We start from the raw sequence: 17,313 nt of genomic DNA, 5'->3' as shown, positions 1-17,313 counted from the left end.
GAGTTTTCTTGATTATTTCTTATCTCATTTCTCTTTCCCCTTCTCCATTATTTTCAGTTTAATTTGGCAGCCGAGGTTCTTCATTTACGCTCGTTGCTGGTGTTGTCTAGCGGGCTGCTTTGCGTCTGCACGCTCAATACCCCCGTCCCTCTTTAGGCTTTTGGCGTATCATTTGGGACATGCTTAGCCGGGAAGAATTGGTTCTGTGGTAGTTGCTATCTAATCCATGACTAAACTTAGCCTCATATCTGTCTGGACTATGAAATGGGAGATACGGATGATTCTTTCAACTGTTTTGCGAAAGGTGTGGATTACAAGGTCAACATTAACGACATCTGGTGTTCATCATAACTTCACTTGTGAATCATTCATGTTTCATTCTCATAAGCGATGTTCGTATAAAATCATCAAATATTAAAAATTAGAAAACACCATGCAACGAGCAACATTCCCAAGCCAGGGAGATTGGGATCATTTGGGGCTCGAGAACAAAACCAGGCAACCACTAGCAAGTCTATACAGAACTCATGTCTAGATATGTACTCTCATCTCTTCCGTATCGGAAAGAGATCAGAACAATAAGCAAGAACGACCCAGGCAGAAAACACTTAAGCAGCACTGGTATTAGCCTCGGGCGAAAGAACACGCTCGTGTTCGCTTTGCGCTGTACCACCAGGCACGACATGCTCGATGCGCTTCTTGGCAGTGAACAGGCCCGCGACACCGCCCTCTTGGTTTGCGCCGAGCCAGGGCTTGCGTGCTTCTGCGAGAGCTCGCTGACCGAGGTAGTAGATCAGCTGACCGACGATAATCAATACAAAGGCGATCGGGTACATCCAGTGGATATGGTAGTGGAAGACCTTGATACCGATGCAAACGCCCCAGAAGTTCATCGTCAGCATCGAGACGTTGAAGAAGGCGGCCGAGGACAGACGGAAGAGCAGGGGTGCAAGGCAGTAGAACAGTGTCAGGCACAGAGTGAAACCGACGAGATAGCCGCCCACTTTGCCGTCCCAGGTGGAGGTGTGGTAGTTGCTGCGCTCGAAGATGGCGGATTGGACGCCGTCGATGATGCAGCCGTAGAAGGAGAGTTGGCCAAGAACCTCATACACGGGACGCTTGCTGACAAAGTACTCTTCGGCGGTGTTGGTCAGGCCGTAGAAGGAGGCGCCCAGAAGAGCGAACAGGTCGCCCTTGAGTTGATTGCCGCTGGAGATGTCGCCGCCGTTGGTGCCGGTGATGTGATCAGAGGCAATGAGCACGCCCATACCGCCGATACAGACGGCGATACCGGCGATCTGAGTGATGTGGTAGCGTACCTTGAGGAAGAGGAACGAGATGATCACGACAACGACGATCGCCCAGAAGTTGATTAGTTGCGCGCTCAGCATGGTGGTGTATTGGTACGCCAGCACAATAAAGTAGTTGCCCTCAACATCGCAGAATGCAAGAATAATATCTGGGGAAAGGGTCAGTGGGGCGAGCTTAGAGTTGCTGGGGAGGGAAGAACTATACATTTCCAGCCGTCACGGTAGCACAAACGGAGCCAGCCCTTGAACCCGTAACGGTAAATCGTATAAGGAGTGAAAATGCATGTCAACACTACATAGTTGAGAAGGGTTTGGAAGGTGGGGATTGCCCAACCCTCTTCGCCGAGGAGGGTGGTGAAGGTGCTGGTCGAAGTATTGGCGATTGCGAGCAGTTGACTGGAAGAGTATCTAAGTACTGCGCTGGGGGAAAAAATTCAAAGTGTTTGAATCGAAGAGGGATCACATACCCTAGAATCAAGATAATGTAGAATTCCTTGGTCTTCAAAAAGGCGAAGAAACCCTTCTTCTGCTCGTCGACCTTGTCGGCCGGCGTCTCAGGCTCATTCTCGTTCTCCGCCTGCACAGCAGAGCTGCTCCGCACGACGGTAACGGCAGAGTCCTTGGGCAGCGACGGGGATGTCGGCTCGGCCATTTGCACGGTGGCTTGGTCCTTAGAGTCGGACATGGCGTGAGGAGGACAAGAAAGCGGGGTCAAGCACCAGACCGCAAATGTGACAAGATCTCAAGATCTCAATACCTTAAAAGAGGGAGCTTTATAGCCAACCACGAGCGCAAAACTCCCAGAAGTCGCTCGTACCAAGGCTAGTGAAGACGGGAAGATGGGAAGAAGGGAAAAAACAGGAACACGCCAATGCAACCAAGCAAGAAAAAAAACCAAACCTAGGAGATGCCGGGTCTGGAACCTTTCCTGATCGGGCGAAGATAAAGAATCTGCCAGATGTCCAGCTCAGAGCCAATGAAAATGCAAACCAGAGCCAAAGCGGTGTCTGTGCGGAACCCACAGCCTTTTTACTTTTCAGTTGACATGCTTCCCACCTGCTAAGTAAGGGTAAAGGTCTCGATGCAGCATTGGAATCGAAGCTTCGATGCGGGAGGCTAAATTCTCCCGCGTCGGACCTTCCCCTCCTGAGTCACGTTCTATACTTAGCTCTGGTATGTTGGTTCGAATGAGAATGAGAATGAGAATGAGAATGAAAATGAAATCATCGGTCCTGGTTACTCGATTGCCGTTGGCTCGGTTCTCGAGAACTGGTTAATTGAATGTAGTTAATTATCCCCGTTGTACACTCTGTCCCATTTGAACACGGGGTCCTTTAGGATGAGTTGATGATTTTATCATCCATCTCTTGAATAGCATTGTCCATAGTCGATTGTCCAAGTCAGGTACGGGAAACAAGGCTTAAGCTGGCCTCGGCCCCGTCAGGTGGACCCCCTTCCAGATCATCCCATCTTCTCCCGTTCTTCTTCGATCGTCATCCCCTCCGCAGACTCTGCCATCATCACCTCCACCCTTTACCCCCTTCCCCCTTTCTAACAACTGGCACTCAGCTCCGGCCCTCATCCTGGAGACGCCCGTGCCGAGTCGCCACTTTCCTGCCGGATCATGGCGCTGGACCTACAGCCGCCCGACGGTCGCAAACGGGTCAAGGTCTACGAACTGAGGAATAATGACTGGTTCGATCGCGGCACCGGCTTCTGTACCGGCACAATCATGGGGGTAAGCTTTCATTTCTTGGTTCCTGCATGCGCCGCCTCTGTCGCGACCGCGACGACCCGGGCGCGTGCTGTCTCTTCCGTCTTCCTCTTTCCCCCCCCCCTCGGCATCGGCAACCCGTCGCTAACCCGCGCCACGCTCATCACAGGAGGAACCGCGAATATTTGTCGAATCGGAAGACCAACCGCAGCGCGTTCTGCTCGAGACCAAGATCACCAAGGACGATGGCTATCAAAAACAGCAAGGTTTCTGTCCCACCACTTCCGCCTGACCGTGGCACCGAAAAGGGAATATGGTTTGACTGACTTGTATCACGCGATCAGAGACCTTGATTGTCTGGACGGAACAGAATGGCACGGATATGGCGCTGAGTTTTCAAGAGGCGGAGGGATGCGCGGTGATATGGTGAGACCTCTCCCGATCGCTCGGTGTGTGTGCGCGCACTCGACTGACCATCGCGATTTTCTCCGGCAATAGGGACTTCGTCAACACTGTTCAGCAACACCTCCTTAGCATAGCCGCAGCCGGTGAGTCTGATCGTTCTGTTGGCTTTGCGCATATCTAACTCAGTGGCAGACGATGCCCTCTCAGACGACCTCGATAGCTACCAATCCATCGTGTTGCCTTCGCCGGATCTCGGCAACCTCCCTGAAATTGAGCAGATCGTTCGAGCTGCCAGCATGACACAGAATGGCCGCGATGCGCTATCGAAATTTCTCATTCGCGACGACTATATCAACAGATTGGTTCCCTTGGTGTCAACAGCCGAGGACTTGGAGAGTCTAACTGATTTACATCGCCTCTGCAACATCATGAAATCCCTGATCCTCTTGAACGACAACGCTATCATCGAAATGGTAGTTTCCGACCATATAATCCTGGGAGTGGTTGGGGCTCTGGAATGTACGTGGTCCATTGCAGGATGGTGGAAGCAAAGTGCTAAACGAGAATTGCAGATGACCCCGAATTTCCAACACACAAGGCGAACCACCGACAATACCTCGCAGATCAGACGCGCTACAAAGAAGTCGTTCCCATCAAGGACAATCAGATTCGGAGAAAGATTCGCAGTACATGGCGTTTGCAATACCTGAAGGACGTGGTTCTTGCGCGGATCTTGGATGATCCGACGTTCTCCGTGCTCAATTCCCTAATCTTCTTCAACCAGATGGAAATCGTCAATCACATTCAATCGAACGCTTTATTCCTGCGCGAACTCTTTTCCGTGTTCGACCCGAGAAACACCGACGGGAAGCGCAAGGACGATGCGGTTCAATTCCTCCATCAGTGTGCTGGAATTGCGAAGAATCTACAGGCTCCGTCGCGGGCCCAGCTGTTTGGCAATTTTATCAGCCACGGACTGTTCGCAGTGATCGCCTTCGCCGTAAAGCACCCCAATCCCGCCATGCGCACGACGGGCATCGATATTCTGGTGGCATTGCTAGACCATGACCCCGTAATGATGCGCGGGTACATGCTCAAGGCCGTTAACGAGAAGAAGACACCGCTCACGGATACTTTGATTGATCTACTTCATGCAGAGACCGATCTCGGAGTGAAAAACCAACTCGCTGATGCCATTAAGATCCTCCTGGACCCTCAGATTCCTCTGCAGGATCCGCTCGCACGGGCTGGTCCCGATTTTTTCAAAGTCCGCTCATCCAACCTCCTCTCTGATGCATTTGTCCAGCAACATTTCGATGAATCTTCCAAGCGACTATTCCAGCCGCTCAAACAACTTGCCAACCGCGCCTCCCGTGAGTTACAATCACGTCAGCCAAGAAGGCCCAAGCTAACCATGCGCAGTTAATGACCTGACGTTCCAAGAAGTCACGCTTTACTCGCATCTTGTTGACATCCTCACCTTTTTCGTCCGTCAACATCTCTTCCGCACCCGCAATGCGATTCACAGTGAACAGCTTGCTCCTCGAGTGGCCCAACTCCTCACAGCCCCTCAGAAACCTGTGAAGCTGGGTATGTGTTCTGCTTGCATTCTGGAACCGGTCACTGACCAAAGTAGTTGCCCTCAAATTCTTCCGCACACTCATTAGCCTCCAAGATACCTTTTACCAAGCCCTCATGACGCACAACAACACCTTTGGCTTGATTCTTGATATTGTCCTCGAAACCATGCCCCGTGATAACCTGCTCAACTCCGCCTGCCTCGAGCTCTTCGAATTCATCAAACGGGAAAACATCAAACCATTCATCGTCCATGTGGTTGAGAAGTACCGTGAGAAGCTTGAAAGAATTACCTACGTCGACACCTTCCAAAACCTCACTTTGCGCTACGATCAGATGCAAGGCTATGGGGCCGAGGCTGAATCTACGCTCTTTAGCCAAGATGAGGATGACACACCACGGCAAATGCCGTTGAACGGCCAGCGCTGGCAAGGCGTGAAGGAAATGGATGCGACGGAAGAGGAGTACTTCGCTGGATCCGATGACGAAGATGAGGTGCGTGAATTTTGTTCCTTTTTAATCTTGTCTCCCCTTGTGTGGACACCAAACTGATTCGAATACCAGTGGCAACAGGAAAACCGTGCTGCTCTCGCTGCCGGCACCGTTTATGGAACGGCTTCTCCATTGGTCAAGCCACTAGTTGATTATCCAGATGATGACGATGAAGATGCGATGGACATCAAACCCGAAGACAACCCAGAACAAGCTGCGGAAGATCAGCCATTGAATGTGGCAGAGGTGCAGTGTGAAGATGCCTCTGAAGCGGCGGGCATGCCCGCCTCGCTAACACATAATCTCCCTGTGCCTGAACGCCTCGCCGAAAAACGTCGCCGCGAGGAAGAGGACGAGGATGAGCTGGTCAAACTTGCCACAGGACCCAAGCGCCGGAGCTCTACAAGTAGTAACTCCAGTGCTGGTTCAATCCACCGAAAGAAGGCCGTGTCAATCGGCTCGGTCGTGTCCGCCGAAAAGGGCACCATGTTAGGTGCGAATGTAGCGCCGAAGAGAATCGCCATTAATCTGGGACCAGCGGTCAAGCCATCCGTACCCGATGACCCTTCTTGCGAAGACACACCATCCAGCAACAGCGAGAAGGAAAACCACCGCGACGACAGCCAAGGCGAAGGCTGATCTGATTATACCCAGCCGCCTCACATCCTCCCCTCTATTTTGATTTTGACTTGGCGAGCTAGATACCAGATTCCAGAGCCCCTCTGTATTTTCTGCTTTTTGCTGCTGTTTGGCGATCCATTTCTTTGTCCTTTCTCCCTCGGCGGTCCATAACCAGCGATGCTGTATTTTTTTTTTGTTGGTGATCTGGGATGAATGATGTACATTGCGCTCGGGAGTCTATGCATTGGATCCGACCTCGGCTTCCTTTTTTTGCTTTTCTGTTTGACGGGTTTAGAATCCGGGTCCAGGGTGGTGCTTAGGTCGGGGAGTCCGGATTTCATGCAATAAATTGCATTTAAGATGCTATTTTTCTTTTCCTAGATGTGTATAGATGTGGATAGATGTGTAGATCACTGTCTGGAGCTCGGCTCGGCTCACATGGCGGATCCACTGGCTCCGCGTTCTCAACCCGGTCCTGTGCATCAACGTCCTTTCTAGCGCGACAATCCACAAGGGGGTTTCCCAGGGTACTTCATCAATTCAATCCTCTAGTCTCTGCTTTATATTCAGGACTACCGGGCCTGGATACATCTCACAGCCCATACTCCACATATTCACGTCCACGCCAGAAGCAAAAGCCATGGACCCCCAAATCACCCAAAACACATTCTGCACCTATACAGGATCCCCCTCTTCAGCAGAAACAACAATATTTTTCATATCAGGTAATCCAGGCCTAATAGGCTACTACCATCCCTTCCTCTCATTCCTAGCGCAGAACCTAGTGGAATCCTCGGACCACAGTAAACCCATTTACCAAATCTACGGGTGCAGCCTTGGAGGCTTCGAGGTTGATGAGAACCCATCTTCCAATGATCTCAATTCCCAGGGAAACAAGACTGGAAGAGAGGAATCTAAGCTTTATGATCTGGAAGACCAGATCCGCTTCGTTCATCAGCGACTTGAGACCGTCATGAGCGAGTCTGGTCCAAACGCGGCGCCAAATCGAAAAGCCGTGCTAATCGGGCATTCTGTGGGCGCTTACATAGCCATGGAAGTCATAAGACGACACCGTGCAATGGATGTATCTTTCGATATCGTGGGAGGCGTAATGCTGTTCCCGACTGTGATGGACATTGCTGCTTCGCCGTCTGGTCAGAAATTGACGGTATGTATAGCCCCATTGGTGGGATGATTGGTTGTTAACTGGTTCTAGGGTCTTTTGTCGATTATCCCGAGACTGGCTTTGGTTGTTGGGTTCTTTGCGAGGTTGCTTACCTTTATTCTGCCGGTGGTTGCTTTGAGGTCGGTTGTGGGGGTTGTGATGAAGGATCCTCCGGGGCATGCGTTGGACACGACGTGTACCTTTTTGAGGAGCCGTGGGAGTGTTAGGCAGGCTTTGTATGTCTCCTCTTCCTCTTCTTCTTCTTTGCTTCTGTTTGATCTAATTGTTCAACACAGGCATATGGCTGCTGATGAGATGCGGACCATCACGTCTGACAAATGGACTGATGATGTATGGGGTGTGGCTCATGCGCGTGAGCCTATCACGAAGATGTTCTTCTATTTTGGTGTGAATGATCATTGGGTTGCGGAGAAGACGAGAGACGATATTATTGCGGCTCGCGGGGAGAAAGAGGGCTCTGGGACGAAGATGTTTGTTTGCGAAGAGGGTTTGCCTCATGCCTTCTGTATAAGTAAGTTCGAAGTTTACGCTTATGGTTTTCGAGGTTGGGTGCTAACAAATAGCAGAACATAGTGAGACCATGGCTCGCAAGGTTGCAGACATGATACAGGATATTACAAGTGCATAGATAGACGTCTAGAGGCCAAATATCACGAAGGAAAAAAAGGGTTGCAGCTACCTACATAGCCGGGTATTTTATGGACATCTTATTACGGGTATCTCAAGCCACGCGCCGCTCTCCTTCCCTTCATGTAAGGAAAGGCCTGGATATTCATGAAACCAAAGACCAAGTCATGCGCCTCAGATGCAATATGCTAGAATGACCACAGGAAGTGAAAAAGGCAAATACACTTAATACCCCTGTCCTCCTCCCTGGTATGCGATCCCCGCCCTCCGGAACAAATCGCCCAGGACATCCGCCTGAACCTGTGGTTGCGGGGGCGGTTGGTGGTTGTGTTGAGGGTGTACCGGAGGGTTCATGTTCTGATAAATCTGCTGCTGCTGTTGTTCAGGACTGACATGGTGTGCGCGAACGCTCCATCCATCGTCCTCCGCTCGCTGCTGCCCAAATAAATCCTTCAGCGACATCTGACGGCCCATGGGCGCGCTGGCTTGTGCTTCCTCCACAGGCGGTGTTTGCATCTCCGCTGCCGCGGCAGCAATGTGCATGCCATTTTGACGCGTCTCCTCGAGGCGCTGGCGCGCCAGCTTCAGGCTCTGTCCAGCGTGCGCGGCGCACTGGCGGATCAGATCGGCGTTTATAGTGCGCGCATCGGCAGTCGAATTGGGCGGAGGTTCTTGGTATATCCAAATACCGTAAATGCGCACGTCCGGGGTGTTGCCGTTCTGGCCGTCGCCTGCGATCCCGTTGGTATCCCTCCCGCCTTCGGTGGCCTCGTCCGCTTTGAGAATCACGTAGGTCTCTGTCAACTCGACATTCTCACTTTCTGTGAGAGGTAGTTCGAAGTTTTGCAGGCCTGATCGGTTCAATACGAATACGGAGTATCGATCTTCACCCAAGCTGCCCTGGGTCAGCTGGCAGACAAACATCGTGCCCTCTACCTTCATCTTTTCCCAACCCCGCGTTATGGGGCTAAAGATATAAACGACGGAGTAAGGGGCGAGAGAGAGTATCGAGGCGATGGAGGGGTTGTGACGCTGCAGAACCAAGAGGTTCAGGTCCTCGTTAGAGCGGAGCGGTGGTGGTTGATTCTGCATGTCGGAGACGTAGACCGTATCAGATTCATAGTCGATGTGATTATTGGAGAATTGATTATTGTTCTGGCGCCGTGGTTTGTGAGAGGCCATGGTGGCTGCGTTGAGGTGCAAGATGGAGGGATGTGAAGAGGTGTGAAGAGGCGTGAAGAGGCGTGAAGAGGTGATCCGATTGCGGATAGAGGGCAAGTTCCACGCATATCGTCATCGTTGAGCTCTCCGCCTTGCACCCCTCGACTCTCCCCACCAAGTGCTCCGACTCATCTTCACAGGATTCTGGATCGGATCTACTAGTCAATTCAATCCAGCTCCTCATTTTTCTTATTCACCTGCCCGAGTGTTTCACCCACATGATGCCGACCCTCGCCATTCGAATCTCGCCGCATTGAGCTCCGCATGAGAGGCACAGTCATTGATCGCTCTCACTTGATCCTCCTTGACTGATCTTTCCGTTACTTTATCCTCGCGCCGTGCCTATTTATAGTTCTCCTGCACAGAGCTATTCTCCCGCCGGAAGTGACAGCCACGCCAGATCGTCGCAGATACGCGCATCTGTATAAACCTGCCTATATACATTGTCGCATTCAGCTACACCACATACTCGAGTCATGAGAATTCTCCTTCAAGCTCACTGACTCTATAACAAGCTTTCATTCCAACATGGTGCCCAGTAACTCGCGAGGAGCATCGTCTCCCACAGAAGACCCAAGAGAGTTCAACGCCCAGGACTTGGAAGATATCGACACCCCAGGACTCGATCTGTTATCTCTTTCCCGCGCAGTTAAAGCAAGGAAAAGTGAATATACCTGCCGGCAGACTATCCAGGTCAAGGTTGGCACATGGAATGTGGCCGCTATCTCCGGCACTGAAAAAGACATCGGCAAGTGGTTTGTCCAGGGCCAAGGAGTGTGCGAGAAGTTTTCGGGCTTGAAGGGCTCAGACTTCCAAAGAAATGTCACAACAGGTGGATCTAGTGGATCCAATGAAGAAAAGGAGGAAGCTCAGAAGGAGGGAAGGTCGGCCAAACCATTTCAATGCAGTCCCGAGGAGGTCGATCTCTATGTTCTAGGCTTGCAAGAGGTCGTCGATATTTCCTCTCCCACTGAGGCTCTGCGGCCCTTTGTCGACTCCGGACCATCAACCCGATGGAAAGATGCTGTTCAGAAGGCGCTTCCCCAGGGCTATCAACTCGTTTCCGAGGTTCAGCTTCTCGGTCTTTTGCTCCTTATCTATGCATCTCCGGCAATTGCAGAAAGTGTTTCATCCGTTAGCACAAGTTCTGTGGGAACGGGACTGATGGGCTACATGGGCAATAAAGGTGCCGTTGCGACCCGTGTGGTACTGGGGGAAACCACCCGTTTAGTGTTTGTAAACTCCCACTTAGCGGCTGGATCGGACAAGGGCAGCTTAGAAAGGCGCAATTGGGATGCATCCCAGATTGTTTCGCGCACCAAGTTTGAGTCGGCTGACCCGGAGCGCACGCAAAATAATCAAGTCGATGTGATTGGCGACGAAGACTTCACGTTCTGGTTCGGTGACTTGAACTACCGACTTGATGATATTCCGGGCGATGATGTGCGACAGTGTCTCGCTCGACACACTGTCAATGCCTATGATACTGCGCGCCAGGAGAAGCAAAAGTTGAGCAGTCGCCAGGGTTCCAAGGTCGATTCTGATCCTGAGCCTGAATCTAACCCGCCATCGCCCACGGAAGGAGAAGAATACGCCGAACCTGTGGGCGATGAGGAAATTGATCCTCACAACGATCCTGCATCTCTGCAAACAACGATTTCCTCTCTTATTGTGCATGATCAACTACGCACCCAGCAGAAGAAAGGAACTGCCTTCCACAAAGGGTGGAACGAGGGACAGATTTCGTTCTTGCCGACATACAAATACGACGTCGGAAGCGTGGCCATGTTCGATTCCAGTGAGAAGCAGCGTGGTCCCAGCTGGTGTGATCGAATCCTCTACCGGACCAGACGGGACATGCTCAAGCATGAACAACAAGAACGGGAAATAAAAGAGGCTCGAAAGCGGGACAAAGAGATGGAGGCTCGTGGCTTGGACAAAGCTGTTGCAGACTACAATGTCTTATTCGAATATGACCCCGAGACAGATGGCGCGGATGGTGGAGACGGTTCGGACGGTGCTGCCGATGTCGACGACTATATCTCCGATGAAGATGCAGCAAAATTCGCCTCAAACTCGCCTCGGGACTCCTCTCAGGATCTCACCGAGGACCTTGCTCAAGACTCTATTAGTTTGCACCATTATATCTCCCACCAAGGCATTCTATCTTCCGACCACAAACCTTTGGACGCAATATTCACCTTGAACATCGATGCGGTTAACCCTAGCCTCAAGGCCAAGGTTCATCAAGAGGTAGTGCGTGAATTGGACAAGGTCGAGAACGAGTCCCGACCCGGCCTCACGGTAGTAGTAGATACCCCTGCCGGCGAAAAACGATCAGAAGGAGACCCGAATGCCGTGGATTTTGGCACAGTTCCCTACGATGTTCCCGTTCACCGGACTTTGACCATTGCCAATACCAGCAGTACTCCGGCGACCTTCTCATTTGCCGAACGGCCTGGCTTCGAAGGAGACCACAAAAACGAAACGGAATCCTGGCTTGACATTCAGATCAATCATGTTGGTGAGAGTCATTCTGACGGAGAAGCCGTTAGCAGCCATACCTTGCATCCCGGAGAAGTGGCTCATGTCAATGTCACTATTCACGTTCGCCTCATCAAGCATGTCCGCCTACTGAATCTGAAAAAAATCAAGCTGGAGGAGATCCTCGTCTTACATGTGGACAGTGGTCGGGATCATTTCATCTCTGTCTCAGGTCAATGGCTACCAACGTGCTTTGGATGTAGTGTTGATGAGTTAACTCGCATGCCAGAGGCTGGCGCTCGGAGCCTTGCAGCGGATGGAACCGCATCCTTGTCCAAAGGTGATAACGAAGTGCGGTTATCAGCTCCCCGCGAGCTTTTCCGATTGACCGAAGCCATTTCTGAGCTGGCAGAGCGTGCAGTAGCAGAATGGAGCATGACAAAGGGCGAGTCTGGAGAGGAGCCCCCATGGGCCAAAGATCCATCCGGAGCGGCATGGCCCTTTGAGCTAGGGACATGGACCCTAAAAGAGCAACATGAGCGAGCACCTCTCCTCGCCTCAGTCCGCGAAGCCCTCGATACCAACAAATCACTATATTCCACGTTCGCACCGGAAATTCCACCCTTGCATCGTCTCGAGATCCTCTCCGAAACCCTCCTCTCCTTCCTCAACTCCCTCAGTGATGGTATCGTCACTGCATCCGTCTGGCAAGAAATGGAGCAGCACATGCTCGCCCGCGAGAAAACAAAAGCTCCGCCTCGAACATGGGAAGAAAGTCAAGCCTGGGTCCTCGAAAGCCTAGCCTACTCACCCGCACACAGTGTCTCCTTCACTTTTGTAACATTCATGCTGGCCCGGATCGCCAATGAAGTCGCTCCCGTCCCATCAACAGCGCAACCAACTTCTCCATCAAGTCGCAAAGAACGACCTTCCGACGCCGACTCTAAATCCAAAGAAGAGAACACATCCGAATCCCAAATTCAACCCCCAACACCTGCTTCCGCCGCAGCATTTATTGCCGCAGGCAGTTTCCGCCGCAAGAACCGTTCACCGACTGTCACCGATTCCGATCCGTCTGCGGGTACCGCATCTCAGCCCGCAGCGCGTCGCCAGTCCGTTGAGTCATCATTCGCGTCGATTTTTGCTCGCGTGCTTATTTCGGCTTCTGTATCTGTTCCGACGAAGGAGAAGGATAGACGGGCATCCGATGAGCGGAAGAAGAGTATCATCGAGCCATTCTTGAAGATGATTGGTGTTGATGAGCGGGGGCCGTCGGGTGGTCGCTAATCATTGTATATTGGCTCTACAATGGGTGGATTATTGGTTCAACATACGCTCCGGGGGCTTTTTTATCAGTTTGGTTTCGTGTACATGGGTAAATAGACCGCTTCAAATTCTTGATGCGTTGATGTTTTCAGGTATTGTCTGCAATTCATGAATACAGTTTCGATCAACCAATTCAGGGTTGAATAGAACTTGTGTTTTTCCAACGGTAATACGGCTGAATATATTCATATTTGTAATCCACGGATTGGCTTGCTTGAAGTGATTGAAAGGCGTGCTGGAAGTTTAATATATACGCCCGTGGATGTCTCTGCATCCCATGCCTTCCATACCCCTATTCCATCCAGTCCCAAGGCCAATACCAATACTTATGTCCAACGAGACACCACCTGAAACCCCCGAAATATACAAATGAAACCCCGAAAAAAAAAATTATCACATAAGAAGCGCCAGATGGTCTGCAAGATTCAAGGCTTGCGGCCTTTTCTGTTTGGGGAACTGGAAATATGTTGCACAAGTGGTGAAACACCCGGGGCACGAGGTAGTGGAGGTGAGTGTGTTCGACGACTTGACGCAGTCTTTCCTTTGCTCGGTCTGGGGCGTGGCTGGGATGGACGGCGACGGCCCATCATTTGTTGTACTGTTAGTAGACAGCGATTTGCAGCTCGGCCTGGGAGGTTCAAGATAGAGAGAAAGAGTTTCGCAGGGACAACGATGCAGGCGCAGGCCCAGTCGATGAGGGTGAAAGCGTAGCTCTGGCGACGAGAAATACTCGAGCGCTGTGCAGCGGCGGCTAGGGTGATGGCGTCGTGGATTTGAACTTCCAATTCTTGGAAGCGCATATCAGCCTGGTGGTTCGTGAGAGCTGTGCGTTTCTCGTAGCGGCGGACGGCGCGATTGAGAGCTTCGATGTCTGGTTGTACTGCTCGGCGAGTTTCGACAGCTGCCTGCGTAATGAGAGATGGGGCATCTGTCTCCTGGGAGTGACCTTTGGAGTTCGATTCGAGACGGGCGGCGGCCGCCTCAGCGACGTGGGCTTCTAGCTCTTCGAGACGGGTAGTGAGGTCCCGGACCTTTTCAGAATCGACTTCATTGTCGGAAGATGCTACGACGCGCTGGAGATGGAGCGTGCGTGCTTGTACAAGTTTTAGAAGGTGGGCGACGGGGCGGACCTCGGATGCTAGGAGGAAGATGGTGAGGTTGTAGTTCGAGACGAGGCCTTCTGATGGCCGAGAGAGACTGCCTCGAATGCCGTGGAGTAGCCAAGTGCCAATAAGAGGAAAGATGAAGCATGCGGCGAGGGCAGCCAATTCGTGGATCTGGAGTTCCTTGACTGCTTTAGCCTCAGCCGAGGCACGCAGGTGCTGGCTCTGAGGGCTGTTTTGAGCCGACTGGGGGCCGTCTTGGCTATCAACAGCCTCGACGGTCTCATCGGCCTCATTAAGGTCCGTTTCGATGTGATCGGCGGGGGCCTCGAATCCCGCGTCACACTGGATGGCCTGGGCCGAGCGATACCAGTCCCTGGAACAGATCTCAGCTGGGGTAACTCAAAACAAAGAGATCGGGGAACGTACCATGGTAATCGGACAGACCAATTCAGAAAGATCGCAGCTAGCACCAATAATGTGACATCAGTGACAACGACACTGCCATTCTGAAAGAAAACGCCCGCGATGGCCGGCAGCAACGCCAGGCCCAGTGGTGCCGAGTGCCAATGCGACTCCTCGGTCGCAGGGTCCCCCCCTTGACTACGCGGGGAAGGAAGATGCCATCGGTGGACGAGCGGATAGAGTTGCGGGCTTCGGAGATGGAGTCAGAAAGCGTGGAGTTACGACGCTGCCAGTTGGAGTCCAGGCGTGGAATGCGGCGACGTAGTGGATCGGCCATGATGAGAGAGGTGTTCCTCCATGTGTATGATGGAGTTCGTGCTGTGCTTTGCTTTGGGCCCGGGCTTGGGCTTGGGCTTGGGCTTGGGCTTGGACTTGGACTTTGGACTTGGGCTTTGGACTTGGACTTGGGACTTTGGACCTTCGTACCTGGCTACTTAGCTTTGGCTGCGTAAACCGGCCGAGGTTGTGTTGATCCGCTCTGTCGTCATTATGTTCCCACTCGGTACAGTTGTCAGGCACCAGCTGAGGACTCACCTTCCTTACCTCAGCACACTCCACTTCAATACTCATCTACACATCTATACAGTAACACATCCACGCAGCTACCCTGCACAACTGCACAACTGCACCAGGGCACTTTACACTGAACTCGGTTACAGAGACAAAGACATGACCTGGTTACACCTGACCCGAGCCAAATTGGCCCATTTCTTTGAGTTGTCAAAAGGCGGCTTCTATTGAGCACCCGATGCGGAATCTCACTGGTCACAATTAATCAATTCATGGGAAATCCTCCTACTTTCACAGCACCGATGACTCTGCGACTTTTTATTGAGACCCCAGAACTGCTTCACTGGACATGTTCTTCACTGCAGCCTTCGTGCCTTTGGTACCGGGCTTACCGGTCTCCCTTCCTAGAGAATGTCTCGATCTAGGCTTCGCTCTAGATGTTATTGTGAACCATTCGTCTCGGTCTATACTCGCACCAGGAAGTTTCCTTTCCCGTGGTCCTGGTATATGGCAAGGAGCGCTTTTTCTGCACTTCGTCTTCTTCTTCTCAACATCATCTGTTTACTTCGGAGCTGCTGGTAAGCTCATGAAGTTAATGGGATTGAATCGCTGTCCGCTGTATATCATCTGGTCTGTCACTGCATACCAAATTGTATCGCCATGGATCCCGGTGCGGATACCGATATCAACAGGCGCTATCCGCTAGCAGTTGCTTTGCCAATCTTGTCTTTCTTGTCCATTGCTCTTTCCATTTCGCCGTTGATCCTGCATGCGAAGAATCGAAATTTGCCAGCCACGGCTCTGATCTGCTGGTGCACTGTCCTCAATGTGTTCAACATCATCAATGCCTTGCTGTGGCCAAACGACAACATCGACGCATGGTGGGATGGCAAGGGACTCTGCGATATTGAGTTGAAGATCATGGTTGCGAGTTATGTGGCCATCCCAGGATGTCTGGTGGGCATGTTCCGGGGCCTGGCAATGGTCATGGACACGAGTCGTGCAACCTGGACCCCAAGTAAGACCCTGCGCCGGCGCAATCGGGCCATCAATTTACTGTTCTGCGTGATCGCTCCAATTATTGCCATGATCACGCACATTGTGTGGCAGAAGAGCCGCTTCCTACTCTACTCCATTTCGGGCTGTGTTAACAACTTCGACGAGAGCTGGGTGAGTTTCATGCTGGCATTTATCTGGCCACCCATTCTCTGTTTGATTGCCTGCTATTATTGTTGTAAGTTGCGACGAAATCTCCCAGTCGGAATGGTCGCTAACCATGAACAGGCCTTGTCCTCGTCCGACTTTTCAAGTACCGAAGCGACTTTGTGCATATCCTGCGGTCCCGTGGCAGTACTATGAACAAGTCAGGATTCCTGCGCCTTTTCTTCCTCGCTTTCTCCATGCTCATCGCGATTCTGCCCGTGGAGGCCTACCTGGTCTGGTACGATGTGAGTCTGTCACTGCCCTGGCATCAGTACTCATGGAAGAAACTCCATGGACCGGGCTCGAACTGGTCTCAAATACAAAAGGTGGCTACCTACGGAGTGGTCTTCTTCGACAGATGGAATCCAGTTGCAGCAGGATTCATGATTTTCATTTTTTTCGGCTTCGGTCGCGATGCTACCAAGATGTATCGCTTGCTGTCCTGGTATCTCGGTTTCAGGTACTGCTTCCCCGGTGTATATCGTCCGCTCGAGTCAGAGGCTCTGGCCACTGCCCCTGCTCGCAATGGTTCCAATTCGACTACCTTGGTCGGAAGCGCCAGCAACAGGGGGAAGTCGGTCTTCAAGAAGACATCGTCATCACGGCAGGTTTTCCTTAGGAAACCCGGACGGTCATTTACTAACAACTGTCCTACCAGCAGCCCCACTCTTCCAGCCCACAATGGCTCCTACAATGATATCGAAAAGGGCAGAGTCTCATCCTCGGTCCCAACGCTCAATGTCAATTTTCCCGGTGAGAAGATCCCTTGGTACCGCTCGTTCATGAATCGCCGCAAGGCTTCTCGTAACGCTGGCCAGGACACCCTTCTCTATGATCTGTCCATTCCGTCTCAGACCATCTGCACCAATGCCTGGGCGGGAATCAGCCAAAGCCGAGGAAGTAATGAGTATTCTGCCGGCCCATTCTCGCCTCGGACTAAGGACTTCATCCACGTCAAGCAGGTGATTCGCCAGCAGAGTGAGATTCAGCTCTAAGCAGCTATGATTTTTTCAAGAGAATCTTCTCCCGGGTCCCATCTATGCACGACTTCTGTGCCAGTGAAGCAAT

At 51.9% G+C, this 17,313-nt stretch overlaps 7 protein-coding genes across 7 annotated transcripts; 4 read left to right on the top strand and 3 right to left on the bottom strand.

Moving 5' to 3' along the window:
* Nucleotides 1-608: 608 nt before the first annotated feature.
* N7443_003621 (DUF914 domain membrane protein) lies at nt 609-1,995 on the bottom strand (the record flags this gene model as incomplete). The annotated part of the gene is made up of 3 exons (XM_056883677.1): nt 609-1,494; nt 1,539-1,706; nt 1,778-1,995. 3 exons carry the CDS (start codon nt 1,993-1,995, stop codon nt 609-611), a joined length of 1,272 nt encoding a protein of 423 aa, XP_056741955.1.
* Nucleotides 1,996-2,934: 939 nt separating this feature from the next.
* On the top strand, nt 2,935-6,138 carry N7443_003620 (SMEK family protein; the record flags this gene model as incomplete). The annotated part of the gene is made up of 7 exons (XM_056883676.1): nt 2,935-3,473; nt 3,523-3,572; nt 3,622-3,948; nt 4,002-4,802; nt 4,852-5,019; nt 5,066-5,502; nt 5,572-6,138. 7 exons carry the CDS (start codon nt 2,935-2,937, stop codon nt 6,136-6,138), a joined length of 2,889 nt encoding a protein of 962 aa, XP_056741954.1.
* Nucleotides 6,139-6,760: 622 nt separating this feature from the next.
* On the top strand, nt 6,761-7,934 carry N7443_003619 (bifunctional triacylglycerol lipase/ester hydrolase; the record flags this gene model as incomplete). Its single annotated transcript, XM_056883675.1, has 3 exons — nt 6,761-7,288; nt 7,337-7,817; nt 7,873-7,934. 3 exons carry the CDS (start codon nt 6,761-6,763, stop codon nt 7,932-7,934), a joined length of 1,071 nt encoding a protein of 356 aa, XP_056741953.1.
* A 224-nt stretch (nt 7,935-8,158) lies between these two features.
* Nucleotides 8,159-9,115, bottom strand: N7443_003618 (Dcp1 family protein; the record flags this gene model as incomplete). The annotated part of the gene is made up of 1 exon (XM_056883674.1): nt 8,159-9,115. The coding sequence occupies one exon, from the start codon at nt 9,113-9,115 to the stop codon at nt 8,159-8,161; it is 957 nt and encodes a 318-aa protein (XP_056741952.1).
* Nucleotides 9,116-9,682: 567 nt separating this feature from the next.
* Nucleotides 9,683-12,925, top strand: N7443_003617 (phosphatase family protein; the record flags this gene model as incomplete). The annotated part of the gene is made up of 1 exon (XM_056883673.1): nt 9,683-12,925. One exon carries the CDS (start codon nt 9,683-9,685, stop codon nt 12,923-12,925), a length of 3,243 nt encoding a protein of 1,080 aa, XP_056741951.1.
* Nucleotides 12,926-13,389: 464 nt separating this feature from the next.
* N7443_003616 (uncharacterized protein) lies at nt 13,390-14,956 on the bottom strand (the record flags this gene model as incomplete). Its single annotated transcript, XM_056883672.1, has 2 exons — nt 13,390-14,443; nt 14,562-14,956. Coding segments are annotated over 2 exons (1,449 nt in total), but the record flags the coding sequence as incomplete, so codon positions are not given.
* A 746-nt stretch (nt 14,957-15,702) lies between these two features.
* On the top strand, nt 15,703-17,240 carry N7443_003615 (pheromone receptor; the record flags this gene model as incomplete). The annotated part of the gene is made up of 2 exons (XM_056883671.1): nt 15,703-16,276; nt 16,327-17,240. 2 exons carry the CDS (start codon nt 15,703-15,705, stop codon nt 17,238-17,240), a joined length of 1,488 nt encoding a protein of 495 aa, XP_056741949.1.
* Between the last annotated feature and the right edge of the window lie 73 nt (nt 17,241-17,313).

The sequence above is a fragment of the Penicillium atrosanguineum genome (assembly GCF_028827265.1).
Source record: "Penicillium atrosanguineum strain IBT 20685 chromosome Unknown utg000003l_segment0_segment0, whole genome shotgun sequence".
NCBI lineage: Eukaryota > Fungi > Ascomycota > Eurotiomycetes > Eurotiales > Aspergillaceae > Penicillium > Penicillium atrosanguineum.
This window is presented reverse-complemented; position numbering and strand designations above follow the sequence as displayed.